We start from the raw sequence: 12918 nt of genomic DNA, 5'->3' as shown, positions 1-12918 counted from the left end.
GACACACTAAACCTGAAGTTTTCACTGTTTATTTGACGTGCGGAAATCATGGAAGTATCTGCTACAACATTATGTGCAGAAACCATGCTTATCAGTTTTATCATATGCAGTGGAAGAATAATTGAAAATTTCACCAAATATCGATCAAATTTGCATCCTTACATCTGGTTGCCAAATATTGTTGAAGTGTTCACTTTCGAGCACGAACTGCAAGGTGGAAAACGAGTAAAAGTAAGCGGGGACATCACTGTGTTCCGCCGTATGTTAATATAAGACTAGTTTTATCTCTATAGCTGTAACCAAGCTAAATATGTCAACTTATCCAGTAAAACAGGTTTTGAATTCCGTACCCCCTGAGGTCACTATTCCGCATCCCCAAATGTGACGTTGTACACGGTGCACTAGACATCTATAAATGGTAAGCCTACGTACATAGGTATACATTGGTCTACTATCAAATTTATAATGCACATGTTAATCTGGATTTATTTTCACTGTAATGTATTTCCTAGCAAAACATTCAATTTTGATTACAAGTGTGTCATACAATGTACGTACAAAATATTATAAATCTTGATTAATATATCTAAATATTTATATATATATATACCTATCATCTGCAATATTTGCATATAAAATTACAAACATATTATACATACATAAAGTCACTAGCAAAAGTTGTTGTTTGAACAAGGAACATCGTTCTAAGCCCAGTGGAATTTTCATACAATAATCCCTGACGGTATTAGGAAAAAATGTTGGTGTTTTACAAGTAGCGTTACGATGAGGAGCGGATCCAAGTGTATTAGTTTATGTAGGAAACATTGGCACAAGACTTATATTATATTATTAGTGCATGTTACGTGCAAGACAAACATCAACAGAAATAATTACAACAGGCAAGACAGAACATATATAAACAGTGCACATGGAATACTAGTATTCGTGAAGTCAGTATAATGTTGCCCGTAGAGAAACGGTACATATGGAATATGCAGTTAATAATGTCTAAAGTTCACGAATTCACAATTATACAAAATATTATGAGATCAGTAATTACATCAAAAAATAAATCAAGGTATGGAAAATGAACGTGCATAGAGGTCAAAACGAAAAAGTGAAGATAACGAACAGTGCTCAATCTCATGATACAAAATCATATTATATAAATAATTCTTGATTAAATATTAGACAATAAGTATTATCATGGTCTATCATTTATTCACTTTTATGAGCACTATTATTATGGCACCGAATCTCCAGTTCGCAATGGATTTACAATCCTAGTAACTTACCGGTTTCATCAAGGATTTCCATGATATTAGAGCTTTTACAGAATATTTTACTTATATATCCTATAACTTCACCGACGGAGTTCCCAGCGTCATGCTTAAATTATTGTAAGGGCAAGTGCTACTCCAACTATTCAGATTGAGACTTCTTTCATGTGGTCGGTGGAAACGAACACAATCTCTTCCGGTCTACTCGCACCAGGAGAAACGTCCGTGTTGTATCGATCATTCGGATTCACCGGAGCACCACCTGCATTGTATCGGTCCGTCGGATTCAACGGAGCACCGCCTGTATTGTATCGGTCCGTCGGATCCACTCCTCTGTAGCCAGAAGAAGAGGGGTGCTTATATCGATCCTGTGGATCATGACCTCCCCACCCTGGAGATCTTTGATTCTGTCCATAAGGAGACGAGGGAGAACGATCGCCTCTGTATCTGTCATATGGGATGTTTTCATCAGCCAGATTGCCATCACGGACGCGAGGACCGCGTGGGTCGTAGCCTGACTGTTGATAAGGTGGAGAAGCCGACTGATCTCCCCGATATCGATCGTATGGGGTGTTTTCTGTTTGGTTGGCAAGTACCTGTGGGGTACGCGAGTTCTGGACTCTTTGTTGGTTCTGACCATCAGGGGATGAAGGAGAGCGATCGTCTCTGTATCTCGGAATGGCGTCTGCAAGACGATTACCATCCCGGGCATTGGGAATGTGTCGTAGGTTTGGTCCATATGGTGAAGAAGGAGAACGATCATCCATGTACTTATAAGGAATGTTTTCTGTAGCTGGTTCATTGTCGCCCACGTGTAGACTACGTGAGTCGTATTCCTGCTGTCGCTCACCTGTGTTCAGGTGTTGTGGTCGGTATGCGTTGTACGAAGTGCTCTTGGGATTTCGATGGGAATCCACATGGGGGGGTTCGTATTTTGAATTACTTGGTGGTGCACTTTGATGAGGTTGGTTTTGGGAAGCTCCTGTTGCCTGTCTGCTGTTTGCACTTTGATGTTCGTATTGATGCTCTTTGTTAATTTGGTTGTAACTAGGCGGGACGTCATCATATTTTTGTCTGTTCTGACGACCCATCTGACGCGGTCGACTATTCGAAACTGCAGCTTCCTGACTCTTGTTTCCTTTCAGTTCCTGATATTGGTTTTCCTTTGGTCTGTTGTTCATATTTAACTTCTCATACTGCGTGTTGGGTCCAGTGACCACTGATTGGTCGTTTGCAGACAGTTCATACATTTCCGAATTTTCTCTGTGGTAAACAGGAACAGATCCTCCAGTTCCGACGCCTTCATTAAAGCCCAAGTTGTCAAAGCCTGACTTTTCATCTTTCTGGCCCGACCCTTCCTCCCTAAGACGTCCTGGAGGTCTAGGTTTACGTCCCGACATTCTACGGAAACTTCGCCGCACAAAATCTCTGGCAACGGCTGCAGAAGAATTACAAATGAATTGTATTGAATAAAAATCGCTGTTGGAGGGTGAAATACTCTTTACATCTGAGTTTGAGAAACGGAGACCTAAAAATCTAAACAATATCTAAACAAGAACCTCCTTCTATACAAATTTTCCAAACTTTATTTCAAAGATTACACCTCCCAATGACTACCTACCAAACTGCTTGTATGTGGTAGATCGCCCGAATCCCTCGGGATTTTTGTAGAGGTACACACCATAACCGATCATGGCGCCGAGGACGATCAGCACTAATGGCACGGTGACAGCGGCAGCGACCACCCCGCCGGACTTCATATCGCTGTCCTGCTCCGGACTCACAACTGTGGGGGGAAGCAATAAGTACTAAACCTCATGAAGTGGAATAGTCCAATAATTCCTACGCATTACTAAAATGTTTGGGACTTGTAATTACTTGTTTGTTTGTTTGTTGGGGGGGGGAGCTTTTTTTCTATGATGTTAAAAAGATTGTGTTATATGTTTTGTGGTACATGCCTCTTCCTATATAACTTTATAAAAAGTTCCCCACTGTGTTGAACATAATTGAGAATTCGTGGTCAAAAATTAAATCCCATGCGGTGAAATGTACTTATTTTACATATATAAACATAAATCATTAAGTATCTAATTTCATCATTATTTTTTTGAAAGTGTGTTTATAGCAAGTGGCTTTTAAAAACAAGTTGAAACAAGCTTCCTAGCACAAAGAGGGGGAATGCGGATGAAAACAAAATGTGAATTATCGATGTTTTGTTTGTTTGCATCTTGTTTATCGTCTCATTAAAAAAATGATTTCAATAGAAACTTTTTTGTTGCAAATTTTAGTATCTGATAATGACATTCACACATACATTCAAACTCATAGTATAAATATCACGTGATATCAAGGTTGACAGTAACCAGGTAAAGAGTGGAAAGAAATTGATTAAAAATATTTTTCTATATAGCCCAGATTGTACTAAATAATATACAATGGCCAATTTCATTTTTCATCGTAATATATTGTAATACACCCTCATAAGATGGTATTCTGTTTTGTTTGCAACATGAATATATATATTGTTTGGAATATAAAATTATGAAATTTATTACTTTGTTTGAATTTTGTAATGGGCAATCGCCAAAATAATATTAAATACATTGAAACCAATTCTGTTTGTTGTTTTCTTATAAATATTCAATTACAAATGTACTTAGTTGGTTCCACAAAGTTCCTACCTTGTCACACACAAAAAAACCACACACACAAGTGTTTCAGAGCCGTGTCCACAAAATGAGCAGATATCATTATCCACAACTTTGATTTTTTCCGGTAACATTTAACAGGTATAATTCTATGTAGAATTCTGTATTGCAAACATAATAGATGTTTTGCACACTCGGTGCCGCCATATTTAATTACCTAATTATATATGCGTGTCAAAGGTCATAGGGGAAAAAACGACGTAATCATGGACGCAGCCTTTTGACAAATCAACGATGTATGCTTTTCCCCCCAAAGTTTTTAATGATTTATCTCTTATATTATGATAGAATTTGTTTACATAATAGATAAAGAGGACCAAAGGTTTACTTTAGCATATCTTTTATGGAAAAGTTTCTTTTTAGAATTTCTATGAGAAACTATTTATTGGCACTAAATTTGCTTTTCATACCCATGTTTGAAGATTCCATTTCATAATAAACAATCATTTTTACACTAAAAATCTTAATTCTGAATTGTACAAAGATGTAAAATTTCGACAATAGAGTCTACCCCTCTACCGACTACTGGACCCATTGTATTGTGATGTTTTTAGGGACAGGGGGTATTCATTATTAATGGTAATTTTACAAAGAAAATAGATTATAATGCATTACAACAAATCACGGCAGAATTATCCAGGCACATCATAGCGTCCCTTATCAAGAGGAGGGGGGGGGGGGGGGGTACAAAATATAAATATTGACAACTACTACGATCTATACAGATAATATTTTTAAAAAGGAAATTTTACCCAAAAAAAGGGGGGGGGGGGGTGAGATTATACGCACGACAAATTTTGAAAATCACTTGTAGTCTATATAGTTAGTGAAAGTCAGGAATAATTCAAGGCTTTTCCAACCCCCCTCTCTCTTACACTCGTCAAATATACCTCAATCTCTTTACATTCGTCTAATACAAACCCTCCTTTCTTAGAATCGTCAAATCCCCCTCCTTTTCCTTACATTTGTCTTACACACCCCTTTCTCCTTACACTCGCAAAGAGAAGTCGGTTGTTTAAATCAGACTGCTGAAAATGGATAGACTAACAGTTGGGTATTGGGTGGTGAACCTAAATTGTCTGGTTTATAATTAGTATCCTTATTATTTGCAATAAAGTTTCTAGCTTTAATATATATAGGCCTACATATGTTATACCTAAAAGTGAACTTTGAACTGGTCATTTGTCAAAGTTAGAGATAAATTAAATAATTGTGTAGACATCTCGGGTTTTTTTTTTTAAATTGTCAGAAGCTTATAAGATTTAAAATCATACAAATGAAATATATCTCTTACTCTGTCTCATGGGCAAGTAGAAGAAATTTATAATTGGGAAAAGAATATCGTGCGGATAGGAGCTCTAATGTAAGACGGTCGCCGTCGTGCGAATATTGAAAATGATTGGCACGACAATGATGCTGATAGACACTTAAAAAAAAACCAACCAAACAACTCGTAAAACTTAATTCAATCCAAACTTCAAAATTCTTAATTGTGTGAGGGGTGACTTAATTCATAGGTTCAAACTTAATTACTACTCAGTAATGTATACCACAGAAGAGAGAGAGAGAAAAGGGGGGTATGCCGATAAATCAAACCACTTTGTCATTTTATAAGAAAAAAGACACATTGTCAATAAAGTTATTGAACTGTTATCACTTCTCTATGCAATGTACTACTTCACTGGGTTAATTTTAGAGAGGTAATGACTGTAATTCGATAGAAAACATCGCAAGTGAAAGTAGCGAGCAGACATAAACAACCTATACTTCACCAGCTCAAATTAAACAAATGTGAATGAAACATTCTAATCTGCAACTCTTAGTGGTAACTTTAAATTGTATTTTTTACGAATGTTATATTTTTATCATCTTACATGCTTAAACAAAGTATGTCTCACCCGTAAAATGTTGGTGAGCAGCCGTCGTCGTTCGCAGTTTCACATTGACAAAGGACCCGGATGTAAGATTTTTTCCCCCTATGACCTTTTGACCTAGCATGACGTTAGAGTGTGCAAAACATCTATGCTGCTGAATCTGACGTTAATTTAAAACAGATTTCAAAAACTTCTTTAGTAATTATATCTTTAAAGCCCCTCAAAAATGGACAGGAATTTCATTTAGCAATTGAAGCCGGGATTTAATAGAGACGTTAGATCACAAACTTGGTGTTCCCTGGAATTTCTAAAATTTTGTGCAATGCACGTATACTAGTATTAGAGTGAACTGCAGTAACCACTACTTTCCTTTCAAACTGTCAGGGCTAAATGCACAGGGGCTAAGCCCGTTTTAGGCCCGAACCCTGTGATACCATATGGTATCACAGGGTTCGGGCCCAAAACGGGCTTAGCCCCTGTGGCTATATGCAGTAGAGAAACTTTACATATTTTCAAGTCCATTCTAAAATCAAACATATTTTACACAATGTACATATGCAATGTGGAAATCTACCAAATTCCTCTACCTCAGAAAAAATTACACTTTTTCTATGCATTTAGAGAATTTCATATTTAATTCTTAGATTCTGATTGGGTATAGATATTATCAAGAGCGATTTCAATTTTGAAACAGAACGCAAGGGTGGATGTAGGACGTTTTGTCCGAACGGGGGTGTTGCAGACAAACTGAAGTTGGTTACTGTTTATCTGACAATTTTAGCCAATAAAAACATCCCAAGAAGTCACGAGCAACATCTTCATATGAGCTTGGAATGGTATTATCTAATGATAATTAAGCAATGAGCGGTAATTTTTAATTTACGTCAAAATGACAATCTCATCTCATTTCCACTCTCAAAGACCATGTAGCCATGACAACATAGCGATAACCCCATCCTTTTTTATACATGATCTTGTTAAAGTGTTTTATATTTGAAAGGTACTTAATCATTTTCTACCTTAACTTATTGTTGAGTGTTTGTTGTTGTTTTTTTTTTTTTTTTTGGGGGGGGGGGGGGGGTTTGTTTTTTGTTTTGTGCTATTTATTTTCTTATCATTGTCTTTTCTGTCATGCCTCCATGTGGGCCCTTGACTGGAAATAAAACATCTATCTGACTGTCTTACATTCACAACTGGACCCGGACACTCCCACTGGACAGTCACAGTCATAACCATTCAGCTTGTCCACGCACACTCCGCCGTTCTTGCAAGGGTTACCATTACAATCATCGGCATCTAAAATTATTGAGAGAAATAGATATAAAAACCTTACAGCTCAGCATTGATTGAACATGTCACAGAGAGGGGAGGGGGGGGGGGGGGCAGTAAAACTGTAAAGTGAGGGCAAATTTTAACCAATCGACAAAAGTTGTGAGGACAGAATTGCACTATGAGGACAAATAAATGTCCTCACAATTACGTCCTCATAAATGTAACCTAAAGCATGTAAAATATGTACATGTAGATACAAAATATTAACTTAGTGAGGACAAGTGGTGTGAGGTCATGTCCTTTCTAATATTGAGAGAGAGAGAGAGAGAGAGAGAGAGAGAGAGAGAGAGAGAGAGAGAGAGACATAATGTAGTTAGAAAATTATGCCATACTTTTGTTGCAGTAGAGGCCTTCATAACCCCGTGTACACTCGCAGGCCAACACAAAACGTTCGTCATTCAGATTAAAACTGGAGTTATTAATAAACGTTCCATTAATGACAATGCCAGAGTCTGTGATGTCATCCTCTGTTACTTTGTGACATTGTCCATATCCACATGGGCATGTAACTAAATCAAAAAGATGATGAACATGAATGACATTCACCCTTAAATAATTAAATACAGGAGCATATCCAACCATTTAAATGTGGCTTTTAGATTCGGCATTACCGTTATAAAATAAACTCAATTTAAAATGTTTCTCCATTGCATTTTTAAAGAGTTAAGAAAAATCTCTGTGGAATAGAAATAAACATTCCTGTTAATTTGAAAACTTGCCACCTTCATTCAGTTTATGGATTTTTTTTTTGGGGGGGGGGGTTAATATTTAAGAGGAACTTACTATGACATGTCTTGCCGTAGAACTGGGAGGGGCACTGACACGTGAAACCGTCCAGGCCCCCTGTACACGCCCCTCCGTTCTGACACGGTTGGTCCACGCAGTCATCTGTAAAAGATATGAAAGATGTTTACAGCCAAATGAACATTTGTTTATATAATTTTGCTTCTTCTGTTTTTGTTTTACGTAGGTTTGGCTGCAGTCACGTGATCTCGCGTTTCCTGACACACCGTTGGATCTATCCTAACAGCATAGTTCTGTGAATGATTGTACACAACGTGGAATACTGATAGTGAACTAGATGGTTGGACTTTAATTCCTATAGCCACGCAATCATAGAATCGTATTTGGTACGTGCATTTATCGAGAAATCTTACCCACAAACACCACGAACGCATCTGCCACAGTCATATCTACAAAATAATAATAAAATAGGTTGAAAAACAAACTATGGAAATTCCAAAAGGGACGATATGATATTTGACTGTTCACTATTTAAGCTGATATATATGAGATATATGAAGACTTGAACGGCTGAGTTGGACCTACTGTTGAACACTGTCCTCGTTTGGTTTGTGAACACGAAGTACGGGACAGGCTCCTGGAAGTAACAGCTGCCCAATCCAATTTGGCTCACGGCCGCCATCCAGCCATATGTATTGATACAGTGTCCATTGTCATCCGAGAGGATCTCAAAACTACGGTTCAGGCCTCTGCAATGTCACGTCATACTAACACATCCAATGCCGATACTTAGGTAACTACTATCAATATTAGTTGTAGATGACATGGTCATGTCTTTTAGAATTCAGGAAGTTCAAACTACCAAAGTGATAAAATTTAATTGATATAGCCTGGTTTCTCAAAATGTCTAACTTGAGTTGTTTGGCTATTCGAATACTTTACAATTTTTCTTTCAAAAAAGGACTTTGGCATTTCTATTTATCAAAGCATTCGTCTTCACCTTTAATGAAATCGGCTTTTAAATTAAAATTGAAATAAGAAAACATACCCAATGATTGACATCTCTTTGATAGCAGATTGTGTCAGATCTGTAAATGAACTTCTTGCCAAGTTGGATATGTTGAAAAAGTTTCTTCTGTTGAGACCAGTTGTATTAAAAATGAGAAACATCCCTTCTTTGCCCTCTTTATACATAGAAATTTTAACCTGAAAGATAAATATTATTTGCAAAATTGACATTTGTTAATTTTTTATTTTTTTTACTTTTTTAATTGTTGGATTCAGTAGGATGTTTTGCCGGGGGTTGTGTCCAACTTCCGAAACAAACTATACCATTCTTGCTTTTTTATATTGAAAACAAAATCACATAGTAACCCCCCCCCCCCCCAACCCCGCTGATTCCATGTGATTGCATTCTCACGTGGTTTATCCCTTCCCAGCTGTTGATGATGTCTGATTTGTATGTGGGTCTGAATCTGGCCACATAGGTATCATGTGTGTTAAGGTAAGTGGCACGGTCGTCATTAACAGTGACGTCAGAAAGCCAGAGATTCTCTATACTTGTAGCAGGAGAAATGTCCGCCCCTGTTCCCACTTTCAAAACCACTCGCCAAGCTGAAACATAAAGTTGTAAAAAGTTAAAAAGTTTACACGCAGGATTTACATAAATGGTAGAGTCAGTTATTGTTGGAAAATAGTCTAAGAAGACCAATGTCCTTCATCGAGAGGACTGGGAGTGTGATAGCATTCCATATACAGGCTCGTAGCTGCCTATACGCCTTTTTTGCCTCAAAAATAACTTTGCGTTACATAGTTTCGATTTATTTTAATTAACATTATAATGCCCATTCAATCAAATTTAGTCCTTTTTAATTTTCAAATTATCAACTATGCACTCAATAAAGGGTGTGATTTCATTCATAAAACCCCGGAGCTTCCAGGACGCCAAGGCGGCCACCAAACCCTTTGCCGTTCTTTGCATACACTTCACTTTCTTTCTGGCTAGGCGCCTGATATATACCTGAGCCACGCCCCCTCTATTCACGTCAAAAGTTTTCGTTTTGAACTTTTCATAATTAGAATATAACGCCGATATCATAATGACAATCCTAAAGAATACACCCATAGTCGTTCTATTGACTAAGTTGTTGATTTACAAATACGATGAATTCTAGAAAACGGGATACTATAATGACGCCCGCAAAAATCACATTTAAATCTGAATATATAACATATATTGTGCTGAAAATATGCAACAGCATGCATACCCGTTTTCAAAACGAGCTAATGCATGTTAATGTCTGCACACTCCTACATATTCTAAATAGCACTCAAAATGTCAAAGAAAAACGTTTAATCCTTTTTTCCGAAATCACAGAAAATCAACTATGTTCTATCATTGCAAATGAGCGGATTCATTCTTTTTTATGTTCATGTACCAAATATGAACTATATCGTATTTTCTTCTTCTTTTTTTTTTTTAAATAATTAATTTACACCCAACCGAGTAGATTAAAAAATACACGATGACAGTAGTATTGAATGGGAAGAATGTAAGCTTGAACTTATGAAGTCATGTATAGTGAAAGACGAACACTCGACCCCCTCCCTTAAGGCCCCACGAAAAGTTTGTTCAGGATTTTGGAGTTTGCACAAGGCATGGATCATGCACTTCCCTTCCTTTTTATGCCCCCCCCCCCCGGTGGCGGAGGGGGGGGGGGGATACAAAGTGGTCGGGGCACATAGTTTTACCCAAGTCCGTCCTTCTGTCCTTCCGCAACACCCAGTTTTCCTGACTTTTTTTCTTCTGAACGCCTTGAGATATTGAATAGATTATTTGGAAACAGGTGTACATGTATAATTAATGATTTACCGATAGAGTTTGAGTTTTATTCCGGTTTGTTGATTTTTGATAGAGTTGTGCCCCTTTAACTTAAAAAAGATACTGTTACCACAGGCACTCGACGTTTTAAATATCTATAATAAAAAACATTGTCTTCCTGTAAACATAATATTGACAATATTATGTTTACAGGAAGACAATTTTTTTTTAATTATAGATATTTAAAACGTCGAGTGCCTGTGCATGTAAGGGATTGATTGAATATTGTTTAACGTTCCTCTCAATAATATAATTCACTCATATTGAGACTTCACCACTGCCAGTGAAGGGATGCAAAATTTAGGCCTATCCTTGGCGGTTATGGCCTTTGGGCAGAGAGGGATCTTTATCGTGCCACACCTGATGTGACACGGGACCTCAGTTTTTGCGGTCTCATCTGAAGGACCGACCCATTTCTAAAGTCGCCTTCTACGACAAGCAAGGGGTACCAAGGACCCTAAAGGATTGTTGTTGGGTTCTTCATTGTACTAAATGTGTGTAACCTATAATCTGATTACCACATTTAATGCTATACTTCGATGGATTTCCTACATTTGACTTTACTGCAGGCGGGGACATTAAATTTGTGTCATGCAGACACGTTTAGTTTTTTCTGATCTGGGATCGACATACTTTTTTTTTCTACTAATGTTTTGTAATTATATTATGTAATTTTTCGGACGTATTAGTAATTTTGTTATTATCACGGATGACCTGATTTTTACTAATACCAATAAGTAACATTGACTGATTTAAAAAATTACGTTTTTGGATTATCTTTAATGCATATTTACAAAACAAGTAGAAAAAAGAATAAGTGTGCTGATTCCAGGTCATTAAAAGAATAATAAAGGGTGTGTGTGCATGGTCTATGCCCCAAGTGCCTGTGGGGTCCTTTTTAATTGCATTGTCGAGAATTTTAAATAGATCAGAGAACTTTTAACTTTTCTTCCGGCTGTCCCACCCCCTTGTAAACCACGCTACGTAACTGCTATTAATTATTACATTGTATATGCTGCAGTATAATTTTTTTTAATTTTGTTTACCTTGTATTTAGTATATACATCAATCTCTGTTAAGTTTTGTTATCAATGTTCATGACTATACATGTATGCGGACATGGTAATTGTCAATAAAGTTATCTTATCTTACAAAATAAAATAAAAATATTATCCCTTGATTACGTAAGTTCTCTTTGAAATTCAACTTACCTAGAGTCTCATGCACCACCAATGTAAATACTATAAAAGCTGGTAACAGTCGCAGCTGAAAAGAGGTAGTCCGCATTTTGATCTGAAAAATGAAGAAATGGAGACAATGTATACACCTCTCTCTCTCTCTCTCTCTCTCTCTCTCTCTCTCTCTCTCTCTCAGTACAAATGTATGATTTTCCCCCTGAGGTTATAACATTTGTTTAATTACAGAATTAAGAACTCTAACTTTTGTTTGGTATTTTCCAACGCTCCCTTACTGAGCCTCCATGAAATGACGTAATTAGGTTTACTATGGTATGCAATATATGTATTTATACGTTTCATTGGGGAATCACGGACAAATCCAAATAAATATCTCATTCTGAAAGATCAATGTCGGTACCCTAGGATATATACAGGGTAATATGTAGCATCGGGAACGTGTAACTGTAAACATGATTACCTTCGGTGAAATGACTGAACAGGTGCTAAAATACCTACTGTTCTTACCTGTAATTAGATCTGAGACAATTCAGGTATTCACTGACTCTGTATATAATGTTTCTTTGGGATCGTTTCACGGAAAAGATGTCATAACTCCCAAAAGATTTTCTTCATCACGAAATCCACACAGTATCGCCTTCCGTATTCACAAAAAATATCAATTGTGTATTTCCTCTGTCTCACCTGTGGGGCTCCCACGGGATATTTCATAATTCACCTATTCAAGAGTATGGAGTATAAATATAACGCGTTAATTCAATTAGTTTATTATACCATATCAGGTATTACCAGTATATTTTACACTATTTCGTTAATTAAAGATCGGAGAATACAGGTATATTTTCGAAGTATTTAATTTTAATTCTAATGTGGTACGTGGTCCTAGCTGCTATAGTTAACGAT

The 12918-nt window shown here is 37.0% G+C and overlaps 1 protein-coding gene across 1 annotated transcript; it reads right to left on the bottom strand.

The window, feature by feature from the left end:
- Positions 1 to 466: 466 nt before the first annotated feature.
- On the bottom strand, positions 467 to 12903 carry LOC125652289 (uncharacterized). Its single transcript, XM_048881364.2, has 11 exons — positions 12523 to 12903; positions 12031 to 12112; positions 9359 to 9552; positions 8987 to 9144; positions 8524 to 8687; positions 8352 to 8387; positions 7978 to 8082; positions 7527 to 7703; positions 7048 to 7158; positions 2902 to 3066; positions 467 to 2718 (listed from the first exon to the last, which is right to left on the bottom strand). The coding sequence occupies exons 2-11, from the start codon at positions 12104 to 12106 to the stop codon at positions 1427 to 1429; spliced, it is 2478 nt and encodes an 825-aa protein (XP_048737321.2). The 5' UTR covers positions 12107 to 12112; positions 12523 to 12903; the 3' UTR covers positions 467 to 1426.
- Positions 12904 to 12918: the final 15 nt, after the last annotated feature.

Source organism: Ostrea edulis, chromosome 5 (genome assembly GCF_947568905.1).
Source record: "Ostrea edulis chromosome 5, xbOstEdul1.1, whole genome shotgun sequence".
NCBI classification, from domain to species: domain Eukaryota; kingdom Metazoa; phylum Mollusca; class Bivalvia; order Ostreida; family Ostreidae; genus Ostrea; species Ostrea edulis.
This window is presented reverse-complemented; position numbering and strand designations above follow the sequence as displayed.